At 53.6% G+C, this 13,909-nt stretch overlaps 2 protein-coding genes across 4 annotated transcripts in view; one reads left to right on the forward strand and one right to left on the reverse strand.

The window, feature by feature from the left end:
* Positions 1 to 252: 252 nt before the first annotated feature.
* Chrd (chordin) lies at positions 253 to 8,481 on the reverse strand. 2 transcript variants are annotated; one of them, XM_028783395.1, is made up of 22 exons: positions 8,318 to 8,481; positions 7,807 to 7,936; positions 7,540 to 7,668; positions 7,355 to 7,454; positions 7,168 to 7,255; positions 6,691 to 6,832; positions 6,455 to 6,583; positions 6,292 to 6,374; positions 6,067 to 6,214; positions 5,817 to 5,923; positions 5,577 to 5,696; positions 4,888 to 5,044; positions 4,382 to 4,602; positions 3,668 to 3,781; positions 3,157 to 3,420; positions 2,976 to 3,069; positions 2,808 to 2,861; positions 2,466 to 2,569; positions 1,920 to 2,022; positions 1,254 to 1,408; positions 1,019 to 1,118; positions 253 to 706 (listed from the first exon to the last, which is right to left on the reverse strand). In XM_028783395.1, the coding sequence occupies exons 1-22, from the start codon at positions 8,345 to 8,347 to the stop codon at positions 654 to 656; spliced, it is 2,625 nt and encodes an 874-aa protein (XP_028639228.1). In that variant the 5' UTR covers positions 8,348 to 8,481; the 3' UTR covers positions 253 to 653. The 2 variants fall into 2 exon arrangements, with proteins under 2 accessions (XP_028639228.1, XP_028639227.1); XM_028783394.1 differs by having other exon boundaries at positions 255 to 709; positions 8,318 to 8,415.
* A 1,318-nt stretch (positions 8,482 to 9,799) lies between these two features.
* Positions 9,800 to 13,909, forward strand: part of Thpo (thrombopoietin) — a 6,896-nt gene continuing 2,786 nt past the window's right edge. For both annotated transcript variants that reach the window (XM_028783397.1, XM_028783396.1), the window contains exons 1-4: positions 9,800 to 11,056; positions 12,318 to 12,469; positions 12,686 to 12,813; positions 13,064 to 13,150. In XM_028783397.1, the coding sequence (XP_028639230.1) occupies positions 12,457 to 12,469; positions 12,686 to 12,813; positions 13,064 to 13,150 (228 nt within the window). In that variant the 5' untranslated portion in view covers positions 9,800 to 11,056; positions 12,318 to 12,456. The remainder of the gene's footprint in view (positions 11,057 to 12,317; positions 12,470 to 12,685; positions 12,814 to 13,063; positions 13,151 to 13,909) is intronic.

Below are 13,909 nucleotides of genomic sequence, written 5' to 3' on the forward strand. Positions count from 1 at the left end.
ATGCCAGCTACAGGTAACTCAACTTGAGGCTACCAGGGCTCTTGCTGCTCTACCCCCTTTTGTGGACAGTCTCAATCCTCTTTATGGAACCTAGATATGCCTCCCAACTAGCCATCCTGTTCCCTAAGCCCCTTTTAGCTCCCAGGGCAGAAAGAATCTGGACCCAGGGCTCCTCTCTTATTTTGGTCTGTCACATCTTACTCTACTGGCGCCCACTCAGGGCTCTGGCCACAAAAGCCTACCTCAAACCCAAAGACTGAAAAACAGATGTTTTAATAAATACAAAAATCTCTGATAATGACTCTGCTCAGCTCAGGGGCAGCAGGAATGATGTGAGGGAACCCTCGGTGCTGAGTGAGGATAAATTAAAGAATCCCAATAAGCCAGTGGTGTTTTGTACAGAAGAAAAGAGCTAAGCTTCTGGGACAGAGGCCAAAAGAAAACAGGGCAGGACTTTGCATGGATATGGCCTTGGTCTGACCCAGCAGTCTTTCCCCTTGTAGAACTGTGGCTTCCAGAGGTAGTGGGGGAGGAGAAGGAGCAGAACCAAGACACTAAAGGCACTGGGTTCCCACAGGAGAGTCAGGGTCCTCAGCACCACTCCTTCTCCCAGCTCAGGCCCATCCTCTTGGTCATGTGCTTCTGGATGCTCCTTAGGAGCGTTCAGGTTCTTTCTCCAGCTCTGGAAGGGTTCTAGTCTCAGACGCTGCTGAAGACAGAAAGGAGTGAATGTTGAAGGAGATGGGTGGCCTGGAGGAAGACATGGGGCCCAGGCAGAACATCTCTGTTCCAGTCCCAGAAAGGACCAAATTGTCCAAGCAAGTCGGTGTACACCACCACCACCAGCAGTGTGGTTGCTTAATTCCTCAGCTTCAGAAATCTCATTTGTAAAGAAATGACAAGTGAGAAGCCTAGAGAGGTGGGCTGGGCGTGCACTCATTTCCTGCCTCCATGTGGCACCCTTCCCTCCCAGCTGTCATACAGCCAGCCCACACCAGCTGTTGCCTCCTTCACTTACACCTTTGGGCTGTGCAGTGGGAACAGCATCGACTCTCCTTCCCTGAGCCGCAGGATAGTGGCAGCGAACAATCGTCCCGCTCACAGTGAGGTACTCCTGCCTGATGCAGGATGGAGAGATTCTGATAGTGTCCTGTGAGGACACTGTAATCTTCAGCCTCTTCAGGACTCCCTGAGAAGGTTTTCTTATTCGAGGCCAGGCTCTACTGCCCACATCACACAAGTCCCTCACTTACCCCACATCTGCAGGTAATACAGCTCATCTCCCCAAAGGGGGGCACTGATGGGTGCCAGCTCTGATTTTCTGGGAACCACTGCCCAGCAAAGCGACACCCACGAGGCCCATCAGCCTGCATGGGGTCTCCAAGCTTGGCATGAGTCCCTGACCCTACTGGAGAAAGGAAAGACAAAGTCAGACCATATGGGTCAACTAACTTTAACCTCTCTTTGAATTCCTATCACCTAGGAGTTCCTGGTTCTTGATAAATTTGGATGGATAGGTGGGGGATGGGTAAGGGTCGATAGGTGGATGGATGGGTGGATGGATGGATAGATGGGTGGATGGATGGATGGATGGATGGGTAGATGGGTGAGTGGATGGATTACAGAAGGATTAGAGAGATGATGAGTGGGTAGTTGGGTGGTTGGATGGATAGGTAGATGGATGGATAGGTAGGTAGATGGACAGCTAGGTTGATGGGACTGGAGTCACAATCAGGTCACTGCATACATGCACGTCCTTCCCACTATTTTTAGGGCATTAGCTCCAGGGTGGGCATAAGCAGTGCTCAGTGAGTGAGAAGTATCTGAGAAGCTCCTTTCCATCCCCATCATGCACTCCCAAATACAGGTCAGGGCCTACCCAACCCCAAGAGTGAGGCCTCAATGACCAGGCCTCTCACCTGGACACTGTTTGCAGCAGTCGGTGGGGTTGGCACGGATAGGCTGAGCACAGGCCAGGCGAGGACACTGCACCTTCTCACAGTGCACCTCTCCCGTGGCCCCCTGTAGGTGCCCATTGAGAGAGGGTGTCAGGCAGAGGGATGTGCAATCTTCACACTGCTTTCTCTCCTTTCCCCACCTCAAGTCAAATATATGTGTGGCCAGTGCTCAGAAGCTTGAGTTTGCCCTGTATATCTGAATCCAATCCTCATTTTATCTTATATAGTATGTCATATTTGCACACAGGGAAGGATTGGGGAACTTGGGAAAAGTTCAGAAATCACTGAGGGTTATGTGAGCCCAGTCAGCTGGTACAGCCAAAGCTTGTACCCATCAGCTTTTTACCCCTTCCTACAGGAAGCCTGCTCTCACAACCCAAGGGACTGCCCCTCACAGAACCATCCTGAGACCTCCTCATCAAGAGTAGACTTGCTCTCCAGGAAGTCCCCACCTCTATCTGCAGACCCGACTGAGTTACGATACCAGAAAAGATTAGGTAGCCATACCTTACATGTGCAGACAGCACACTTAATTAGGCCAAAAGGGGGCACAACAGGGTGCCATCGGGTACCCGCTGCCCTCCAGCTCCGGTCACCATCAAAATAGCAGCCTGGTAGGAAAGAGTCCCAGCAGCCATTAGGATGATCTTATCAGCTGGGCCCACAGCCAAGCCTCAGGCCAGTCCTACACTAACCTAAGCCAAGAGCCAGGAGACACTAAAGAGGACTATCAGATGTGCTTAGAGTCTGTGCACCTCAGCTTCCCCTATACACAGTCTGTTGCCCTCTTGCTCCAACCCAACGGCTTCTTTGGATCTTTCCATCCCTGGACCCACTGTCCTCGCTTACCCTCTCCTGCCTCTAGATTTGGTAGGCTGGGAAGGTCTCTATTGTGTTGCTTCTCTGTGGAGACAAAGAAAGGGTGAGGCAGAGAGTGGCCCCTGCTTCCCTCTCCCTAGAACACTGCTTTCCCATGGATGCCCCTCCACTACCTTTCCTCCCCTGCAGGACATTCACCTGGACACACGGGACAGCACTGGTCCAGTGCCTGCACCGGATGGGGACAGCTTGGTGGTGGGCATACTACAGGATCACAGATCACTGTTCGTCTCTGTAGAGAGGGGCCAAGGCTTTGAAGGTGTGTTGGGCCTCTTGCCCCAGACCTTGTAGCCAACTCTACCTTACCCAGACATCCTACCTGACAGGTGCAGAGGGAGCAGAGTGGGTCATAGTTGGGTGCCCAGCGAGCCCCGTGGGGACGCTGCTGCCCCTCGAAGAAACATGTGTTAGGATCTCGGGGCCTCCCAGAGCTGCCATGTCTGGCTGGTACTGGGGCTTCGGGGCCAGGCCCGGCAGGCAGCACGGGTGACATAGCTGCCTCTCCATTTGAAGACAAGGGCATCCGCACTCCTTCTGAGGCCAGGCGCAGGCCTCCTACCTCACAATGACTGGCAATGTGCACCTGGGCAGAGAGGGAAACTGAGGCCGGCTGGGGTTCTCCTTCATGTCTCTATCAGCCACTGCTGGCTGTTGACAGGAGTGCCCAGGAGGAGACTACTCTTTTCAGGACTCATCCCATCTGCAAGCCAGGGTGGTAGGCTGCCAACCTCCCTATGTAGCTGTGTGGCTTCATGTTTATCACTGACAAGAATTCAATACTACCATCTTAGGGATCAGAGCGCACAAGCAGCTGCAGCATCCACACATACCTGCCCACGCAGTTCTCCTCTGGGGCTACTCTTGGTGGTGATCAGCAGGGAGGCAGTGCCCTGCGCCAGGTGCCGCAGCAGCACAGGCTCCAGATCCTTTACCACACCCTGAGCCTGCAGACAGACCAAGTATGGAGTAGAAGCAAGGCACTTCAGGGTGTTTATATCATTTTATTTATGTGTTAGCATTTTGCCTGATGTCCATAGAGGCCAGAAGAGGGCATTGGAGTCCCTATAACTGGAGTTACAGATGGTTATGGGCTACCAAGTGGGTATTGGGAACTGAACCTGGGTCCTCCAGAAGAGCAGCCCCACACTACCAAGCCACCTCTCCAGCCCCACAAGGCACTTTAGGACAAAGCCCCTGGTTTCCAATTTTCAGGTAAAGAAACAGACACAAGAGATTAAGGCCTTTTCACAATGCAGAACAGCTCTAAGGCTAGGCCTCTCTGACTACAAGTCTATCGTAACCCACACAACTTAAGAGGATGTGGTCCATCCCACCTACTGTTTTAGTGGCTTGGGACCTCTATCCTGGGACAGAGGACACAAAGAAAATGCATAGTAAAGGCTGAGTCAGACAGACACCTCCAGCCATGCCTACTCTGTAATACCAGGCCGCTTGCTCTCCCTACCACAACCACTGGTTCACACAGCCCTTCAAGCTAAAAGAACAAAACATTTCCAAGATTCCTCCTATCTCTATGACCTTACCTCTGAGCCATAGAATCCCTTCAGCAGCCGTTGGGGTCCTGACATCCCAGGAGGCCCAAGGAGGTGAGCAGTGACAGTTCCTTGCTCTGAGCTACCAAGCCCAGCCAATAGAACCTCATAGTGTAAGTGACAATGTGTGTCTAAGGAGAGCCAGGCATGCCCTGCTGCCTGACTCCGCACAGGGGGCAGCACTAGTGCCCCTGCCAGAGGCACGGGCAATCCTAAATCCAAACAGATGAGAGATGACACATGAGACTGTGCTCTTATTTCATCCTACCCTACCCTACCACAGAGCCAGGACTTGGGGAACAGCAACCCTTAGATTCTTTGCACAATGGCAACAGGGAAGGTTAGCAGCATCACCCTATGCACCCCACCTCTCGAAATGCCAACCAGAGATCAGAGAGAGCAAGACACACGAGGCTCTGGCTCTCTGGCTAATTCTTTAGATGCTTGGATGTCAGGTCAGAGGACACAGAAGGGCAGGTAGACTGTGAGGCACTCACTGTCATAGCGGGCACTGTGCCCACTGTAGCATAGGGCAGTCACATGCCCCCGAAGCTCTCCGTCTGGGAAGTCCTTGGTACCAATATTCAGGAACAGCTCATTTTGTAGCAGCATATGAGCCCCTCGGGCACCCAGCCCAGAGCAGATACCCACAGCCTAGGGGTCAAAGAAGGATGAGCCCTCTCACTTCTGATCCCAAGGGCTTTCCATGTTTTATGCCTCCACTACACATCTATCCTTCCTCATCCCAATAATGCTGGACAAGAACTTTGTAGGTCAAGTGTCAAGGCCCTCTTCTGCCACGCTGCCACGTCCTAGCCACACCACAACCCTTGAAGAGTTACTCATCTGTGAGTGCTTCTCATCTATCAAAGGGTACTGGGGAAGGCAAAAGATACATAAAGAAGGCAACCACGTTCATGCCTGACAGAAAGATCCCAAAAGTAACAACAGTACTATCTCACGGACTATTGCACTATTCCTGTGAGTGGTATTTACTATTTAACTATGAGCTTACTGAGAACAAGGATTCCAGCCTAATGTTTACTAAAACGTGTCAAATGAATAAAGAACTCATTGAGAGAACCCACGAGTATGTGAACGGTACTACACACCCCTACTCAACCAACCTGGCTTCCCGCAGCCCATGTATTGGCAGCCCTGGCACAACTCTGCCTGGAGCCCTCACCATGTGTCCTCCCAGCTGGAGTCCAGCCATGTGGCACAGGGCAGTGCGCTGGTTCTTCCGCTGAGGCTTGGTCTCCAGTGTCATGGCCACCACCTCGCTACCTGTACCTACCACTTGCACCTGGTGGGCAGGGTTGGGGGAAGGCAATTGGATTGCCAGCCAAGACCTAAGACCTTTCCCAGTGCAGGTCAAGGCCCTGCCCCACTGGCCCCCCTACCTCCTACAGCTGCTGACTCTTACCTGATAGATAAGGGAGCCATTTCCTAGCAGTATGAAGCTGGCTGAGCCAGCAGCACCCGTCTGGACTGGGATCAGGGCATCAGCCCCACAAAGTACACTTTGAAGGACTGCAGGGGACAAGACAGGTGGCAGCAGGCTTGCCCATACCCAGACCCCCAAGAACTCTCCCATCTGTTTTGGCCTCTTGTTTAGCACACGTTTGTGCCTCTGAGCTATGTGTACCCACAGTGCCAGCCCCACCCCTCCTCACCATCACAGCTCTGCCTGGTAGTAATGTATCCGCTGATGCGTAGCTCTGGCTCACTTGCCTGCTCTAGGACCATCTGCAGCTCCCCCAGCACCAACCAGCCCATCTCTTGGTCTGTAAGGCTGGGCAGCACCTCAGCAAAACCTGGCTCCTGTGAACAGAGCAGAGCACTGTGGGCAATAGCAAGAGGTCAGAGTAAGGAGAAGCAAGATGCAGGCCTTCCCTTACCTGAGCTGAGGTGTTGGCCTGGAGCTCTCGGAGTGGCTGTCCCTGGTGGAGAATTTGAAGCTTCAAGGGCACCTGAGCTAGTCCTGCAAGCACTGCATATGTGAACATTTCACAGGTGAGCGACCTCCCTAATGCCCTCACGTACATCTTCCCCATCACTCACCTCCCAGCAGACCCCGGAAGAGCAGCAAAAAATGTAAGGAATCTTCTGTGTCACTAAGGGTGAGCAGGGCTATGCCCCCCACACCCCACTGCTGTGGGTCTTCCAGGGTCAGGATGGCACTGAAGGTCTCTGAGGAGTGGAAGACCATGACAGCCGTAAGAAAATCCTCTCTTCAGTCCACCCATCCCTAGGCTATTGAAGGCCTCTTGACATCTAAAACGTCTCACTTCCCCTACCTGCAGCGAGAGCACCCTGCCAAATGAGAGGCCCCCAGACTTCTCCTGAAGGATGAGTGGGTGTCACAAGGGCTACACGCAGCTGCTCTGCTCTCAGGAGCCTCACAGATGGTCGAGGTACTGCCCGCCACACCCCACAGACCTAGAGGGAAGAAAGTCTACCGTAATTATGCAGGACAAGCCAGCTAAAAGACCCAGACCTAATGAGGAAGGAGTATGGAAGGGGGACCCCAGATCCTCTAAGAAGGACCCAGGAGCCTTGATTTTAAGTCCTGGCTTATCACTTACTAGCCAAATGACCTTGAACAAATCACATTCTGCTATTCTGAGCCTCAGTTCCCTCCTCTGTAAAATGGGCACCATAATGTCAGGGCCTTTCTCCCTCTGGGCTGTTGTAAGAACCAAAGGAGGCGATGCAAAGCATGCTCTTAGCAAGTGCCCATTTTGGATAAGCACTCTTAAATGGCATCATCTCACCAGGCCATCCTGGGTGGGGGCTGCAGGGTGTTCAAACAGGATGTTGCCTGTGGGATCTGTGAACCGAACCCTGCTGGGACGGTCCAGCCTGTGAAAAGAGGTCCAGTGAGACTAGATCTATAACCTACAGGCTCGTCTTTCTCGCCCTCTTTACTACTCCTAGTCCTTGCCCTTTCCCGGGTCTCACCGCTGGTAGGAGATAGAGAAGCGTAAACTTGAGCGCAGCAGAGAGACTCGAGCACGAGCTACCGCCTGCGACCTCGGTCCTGTCAGCAGCGCCACAAAGTCTTCGAGAAGAGAAGATGGCCTGAGCACTGTCAAGCCTTGCCACGGGACTGAAACTTCATCAGGCCCACCTCCATCCCAGCCTACCCGTGTGGCCATCAGCACGTGTCCGCTCCCCAACGCCGGGTTCCCCTCGATCGCTATAACTGCGATGTTCTGGGTCTCTTGGATACTCGAAGACCAGGCCAGCGGGCTGCGGATCTATATTGCTGCGCTCTGCATCCGGAGTAAGGAATAAGATCGCTGGCTTCAGCAAGGTACCAGGAGGACCAGTCCTCCTCTGCGATCCAAGCCCCACAAGACCTAGTGTTAAAGCCTTCCACCCGCCCTAACTCGGGGCACAGCGGGCCTCACCCTGCGGGCAGGTCTGGCAGCAGTGTCCTGGCAGCTGGCGCGGCTGCCTGCAGGCCAGGGTGGGGCACTGAGGTTTGATGTTCTTGCAGCTGACCCTGCCAGGGCCCCTCCCACGGCGAGCCCACTGAGGCTGACGGCAGAGAACATAGGAAAATTAAGGGAATGCAACCATCAGACCCCAGGGTTAGATAATCTGCTAGAGTCAGTCAGCTCTGCTATTTGCAAGTTACATGGCCCTGGACAAGTTTCTTCTCGGAGTCTTGGAGTCCCTGTCTGCAAAGTAGAGCTAATAATGCCATTTATCTAGCAAGACTGTAACGGGAGGGGGAAAGTTGGCTAAAAGCCAGTCACATTGTGGGTGATCAATAACTGTCAACACCGCAGACTTGAAAGGGGTTTCCTCCGATTTGCGGACCAGCCTTCCCCTGAGCATCTCCGAGTCTCTACGGCTTAGGACGCCAGCGTTCCGCTACCCTCTAGGGTAGGGCGGGCAGCTGCGGTATCCACTCACCGCTTCACAGGCGCACAGCACGCAGCGCATCACCCCAAAAGGCTCCCCCAGGTCCGGGTGCCACGTCTCGTCCAAGGCATAGACCTTCCCGCCGAAGGAGCAGCCTGCGGGGACGGGCTTGGCTGGCGGCCGCTGTCCGGTTGCTCCTGCCGTAATGCCTGCTCCGGGCTCTGCCCGCCAGGCCCTTGGTCCCTTGGCATCATGCACCTCGCCGCCTCTGCTTTCCCCTCCCACCCTCCCGCTGCGCGAAGCCACCTGCGCCCGGGGCCCTCTCCCTGTGGATGTAGACTTGCCTGGAGCCAGACTCCCCTCCCGCGCCTCCCCCTGGCGCCCACCTACCTGCCGCTCCCCGGACAGGCAGCGGCTCCTTCTCGGAACGGATGGGCAGTGCGGGGGGCTCAGGGCCAGTGCCACCGGCCGGCCGCGAGCCGAGCAGCAGCAGCCCGAGGAGCAGCCGCGGGGCCGGCGGGGCCGGGAGGCTCGGCATGACGCGGAGCAGACAGCTGGGGAGGCGGGCGGGAGGAGGGAGCAGGAGAGGGAGTAGGGCCGGACCGGAGGCGGGCCGGGAGGAGGGGGCCGGGGCCAGGAGGGGGGCAGTGGCGAGGGGCTCGTCTCGCAGTCGCCTAGTCCGCTCCCGGCCGGGCGGGGCGGGAGAGAGCGGGCGGAGGGGCGCTGACCCGGGCCGTACGCCACTCTAGTGCCCTAGGCGCCGGCTCTGGCCCGTTTTATGCCCGCGCCAGGCGTCCCGGCCCGAGGCCTCCTCTTCAGCAAACGGGGCGCGGCGGCGGCTCCACAAGGAGCCCGGCTGAGCCCGGGGGGTCCGGCCCAGCAGCAGCGGCCGGATCGCGAGTGGGGGAGGGGGACAGGCTGGGACCCGGCAGGGGAGGAGGGAGGGACTGGAGGAGGGGGGAGTGGAGTGGGTAGGGGGAAGGGAGGAACCAGGGGGCGCAAAGAGGGGGAGGAGAGGCGGGCCTCGACACCCCCACACACACTCCTTGCGGCCACCCTTGGAGGTGGTGTCCATCCCAAGACCGGAGCCTCAGGCTAGTGAAGGGCAGAGGCTGAGCCTCGGGCCTGTACCAGTCTTGAGCGGATGGGCCGCTGGAGGATGAGGACTTGTCTTTGAAAAGGACACCGATCTTCCCCTACCGAGGACCCACAGCATCCCCCCCCCCTTCCTTTCATTCTGGCTGTATTCCTATTTCCCTTCCAAGGTCTCTCCTCTTTCTTCAGTTCCCGGGACAGGGACCTAGCCTGTGCTTCCCAGAATCAAGCAGTGCTTCCTCATGAGAGAAGTCATAATCCTCCACCACCCCAACCTGTTCGCAAGCCCATCCATCCTTCACCTCTGGCTCTCTCACTTCAACCAAGGGATGATGCTCTTCCTCTCCAGCTCAGTCCCCACCTCCTTGTCCTGCTTTTCTAGATATGCTTCCCCATCCTCTCCCACCCCCACTGTTCTTCCCACTATCCCAGCACCAGGCTTCCTAATCTTAGGAGGCATCTCTTATTCAACTGGAGAATTCCGGGATCTGGGCCACACTCCTAAGTAGATAGCCCATCCTCAGAGGAGGTGCGGGAGAAAGCCTGAGTAAGAACAAGAGAGACAGGACAGGGTCAGGCCACAAGGTCTCCCTGGGGACAGAGACTGTGGGGAGACAGGGACTGAGGAGAAAGCACAGGAGCTAGAGCTAGGGCCAAAGGAAGAAAGAAAGGAGCCAGCAAAGAGGTATTTGTGGAGGAGGCTCGGCAGCTGTCTTTCCTAAGACAGGAACAGATGGGCCTGGTTATTTCTCTTGTCACATGTATAGGACTGGAAGAGGACCATTGAGCAATCAAGGGCAGGCTTGCCCACAGAGCTGAGGGGGTTTAGCTCTCCAGGTCCCTGTACCCCCATAGAAAGAAGTGCACCTGAGCCCAGTCAATCTGTCTGTCTGTCTTTTTTAAACAGGTTCTCGTTACGTAGCCCTGGCTCACTAGGTAGACCAGGCTAGCCTCAAACTCACCAAGATCCACTTGCTTCTACCTCCCAAGTGCTGATATTAAAGACATGCTCTGGGCTTAGTCTTAACGTAATGCATATCCCTTCACTCCCCAGGTCCCACATATTGTCAATACTCTTTTTCCTATAGCATGACCATTCTCTGATATTGGCAGTACCTACATTGACAGTTGGGAAGGGGAAATGCCAGGAAAGACACTCCTCTGGAGCAGGGGATATGGAAGGAAAAGCAAGAAAGCCAGAATGCCATCAGATTTCAGCAGCTGGTATACTGTTTGGGGAAAAGAAATTTGGAGAGCCAGGAACTGAGACTTCATCAATCTAAAACAAGACCTCTCTTTCCAGGGACAAGTGTATTCTGCCAGGTTTCTCCTGAACTAACCGTTTTCTCCTCTCTCCCAGCCAGATCCCAAGTTCTCATGTCCCCAGGACGTGAGACAGCTCTCGCTATACAAATCCTCTCTAGACTGCGTGTGGGTGGAGGAGCTGGGCTCCATTCATGGACCACGGTTCAGCTGTGGGCTCAAGTCCCATTAGATAGGAAAAGAAATCGTCATTTCCGGGGCCTTCACCAGGGCTTGGTGGCTCTCTGCTCTCTGATTGGGCGGAAGTGGCCTGGGCAGGCTTGTGACCCTACTACAGAGGAGGGGCTCTACCCCAACCAGTATCTTCCTACATACCTGCTCCCCAGAGTGCTGCCTGCTGTGCATCTGGGTCCTGAAGCACTTCTCCACCCGGTGAGTGGCAGACACCATTTGGGGTTAAGTGAGGGTATGGTATGAAGAACAAAAAAGAACCAGGCTCTTAGCTGGGGGAGGGGCAAGCAAACTGGAACCTACAGGCACTGACCTTTGTCAAGAAGAGTGGAGCCTTCCCAGAATGGGAGGAGCGGGACAGAGCAGGGAAAGGGGGTTGGGTAACTGGTTTATGAGGGACTAGTCACAGACTCAGTAGAATTCAGCATAGGTCTGGCTGCTTTAGGACCATGAGAGAATAAAAAAGAGGTGTGTGTAGACCTAGAGAACTTTGTCCTAAGAACATAATCCTAATTCCCATCCTCAGATGGCCATTCTTGTTAGCTTAAGGTTCTGAATCCTGGGACTGGGAAGCTGGGCCAGGTGAGCCAAGGCACAAGAAGAGGGTAATGGGGGGGGGGGTTGTTATGTTGACAGACCTACAGGAGATCCCAATATTGAATCAGGTGCAGGTCTCTTTGCTCAACTTGTGAAAAGTCAGGGTCCCAGGAAGGGATCTGGAGGGGGCAGGGAGACAGATGCAGCTGCAGTAAATACACTGGCAGTGTCTGAGGTGAAATAAGCCATGTGGGGTAGGTATCACCTTCCTCTGTAAGTGCCTCCCAGGCCACTTGCCTCTGGAAGGAAGTCCTAGTTCTATTAGCCCTTTGATTTGAGTAACAAGGCATTTCAGAACTTGAAAATCCAACGAAAATTCCCAGATTTTATTTGTGGGGCAAAAAGGGAAAGAATGAGAAGCAAGTGTCTCTTTTAATTTCTGCCTCTGGTGGTCTGTTATGTCTTTACCCAATCTCCTGCCTCAGCCCCACTCCCAACACTGTAGCTGTTCCTCAGAAACATGTGCCCACCTGCCACTTTCTCTTCTCAGCCTGATAACCCATTTTCTGCTCTTCTTCAGACTTAGCAACACCCCCTTCTCTGTTCCTATCCCACATTCTCTCCCAGCTAACAACCAATGGTGCTCAGAATTTGAGTCCACTTAAGATGTGTATGTAACATCTTGCTGCTCTCAGCAGGGCAGCAGTCAGTAGTAGATGAGGCACCTTATCAGAGTCATTGAAGAGCCCTTACAAAGAGGAGGCGCTATATGCCTCAGTCAGAAGAAAACATGGGAGCAGTTGGAACACAAACAGCTCTGCCCTAGCTGGCCAGCAGCTCTGGGCCTCGAAGCACATGCTTTCCCACACCAGACAGTCTTTTCCTTGAAACCTGATGAAAGATTCGCTATTTCTGTCATTTTCAGGAGAGATTCCTTGGCCCACCCGTCCCCCACCCTACTCTGTACAGAAGTGCAAAAGCTCAAGCCGCCTCCATGGCCCCAGGAAAGACTCAGGGGAGAGGCCCCACACAGGGAGCCACGCCAGTCAGACACCCTGGCCAGAATGGAGCTGACTGGTAAGGCTATGTGAGGGCAAGGGACAAGTTCAAGAATGGCTCGGCAGCAGGGGAGGTGGACAGAGGGCTGGGAAACCCAGTTTCCAGGAAAAAGGTGTCTGTCTGGACACCAGACCCCTGGATTTCAGGTCTGGCCCCCAGTGGGGATCCCCGAGTCACTACCTGAGAATGAGTTTCTCCTTATCGAACCTTCAACCTTACCTCTCCTCATCTAAGATTTGCTCCTGGTGGCCATGCTTCTCCTCACCGCAAGACTAACTCTGTCCAGCCCAGTTCCTCCTGCCTGTGACCCCAGACTCCTAAATAAACTGCTTCGTGACTCCCACCTCCTCCACAGCCGTCTGGTGAGCAACCCCAAGCCCTAAGCTTTCTATCCACTTAACTGAGTTAAGGAACTCAGGCCTTCAGTTCCTCTCACTCCAGTCTTGTCTTTGGCGAGACCACCATGTCTTAACCCTGGCAAGTGCTATGCTTTCTATTAGTCTCTTAGAAGCTCTAATATGAGCATGGTACTAAGGAAGACCACCCCAGTCATGGACCACCATGCTGACCTCTATGTCAGCTCTTTCCTCCTGCCCCCATCTTTCTTAACAGAGCCAGTGTCCTGACGTCAACCCTTTGCCTATCCCTGTCCTGCTGCCTGCTGTGGACTTTAGCCTGGGAGAATGGAAAACCCAGACGGTAAGAGGCTCCTGGACACCTGCAAGGTCTACACTGAGACAGGATGCTTGCCTTAAATCTGAGGCTAACCTAGGATGTTCCAGGCCAGGCTGGACTACAGAGTGAGACCCCATCTCAAAGGAAAAAAAAAAAAAGAGGGAGAAAATCTGTTCCATGGCCTTCCCTAAATCCTGTTATTGTCAGATTCCTCCTGCTCTCCATCGTTCTGAAAATTCTTGAATTCCCTAAAAGTCTTACTTTCAGGTTTGCCACCTTATCCCAAGTTACATTTACAGATGATGAGATCTTGAGAAAACAATGACAAATTTCTGACCCATCAAATAGGTTGGGCATGGTGGCTTTAATTTCATGCCTTTAATCTCATCACTCAGGAAGCAATGGCAAACAGATCTCTGTGAGTTCAAGGCCAAGGCCAGTAAAGAATGAGACACTATCTCAAACACATGTGGGTATATACATATTTGTATATATATGCACTCATATATATGAGATAGTATATAAATGCATACATATATATGTATGTATTATAAAAAGTTGGTTTGAAGCCTTTCATGTCTATACCTTTGACCTATTCTTATTCTGTTCAATCCTTTTTAACGCATTTGTTTGTATATATGACAGCAGATGCTGTATAGAGGTCAGAGTCATCAAGACTGACCACAAGCACCTTTACCCTCTGAGCCATTTCAAGGACTCTTCAACTTTCTCTCTCTCTCTCTCTCTCTCTCTCTCTCTCTCTCTCTCTCTCTCTCTTTCTTC

Source organism: Grammomys surdaster, unplaced genomic scaffold, assembly GCF_004785775.1.
Source record: "Grammomys surdaster isolate TR1022 unplaced genomic scaffold, NIH_TR_1.0 1100, whole genome shotgun sequence".
Classification (NCBI taxonomy): Eukaryota; Metazoa; Chordata; class Mammalia; order Rodentia; family Muridae; genus Grammomys; species Grammomys surdaster.

Excerpts from the sequence above, each read along its gene's own strand:
- Chrd (XM_028783394.1), bottom strand. The coding sequence starts at position 8,347 with ATGCGCTGCGTGCTGTGCGCCTGTGAAGCG. Across the intron at positions 5,045-5,576 it reads TCCAGCTGGGAGGACACATG|GCTGTGGGTATCTGCTCTGG; the intron begins GTGAGGGCTCCA and ends TTTGACCCCTAG. Across the intron at positions 4,603-4,887 it reads GCACAGTGCCCGCTATGACA|GATTGCCCGTGCCTCTGGCA; the intron begins GTGAGTGCCTCA and ends GTTTGGATTTAG.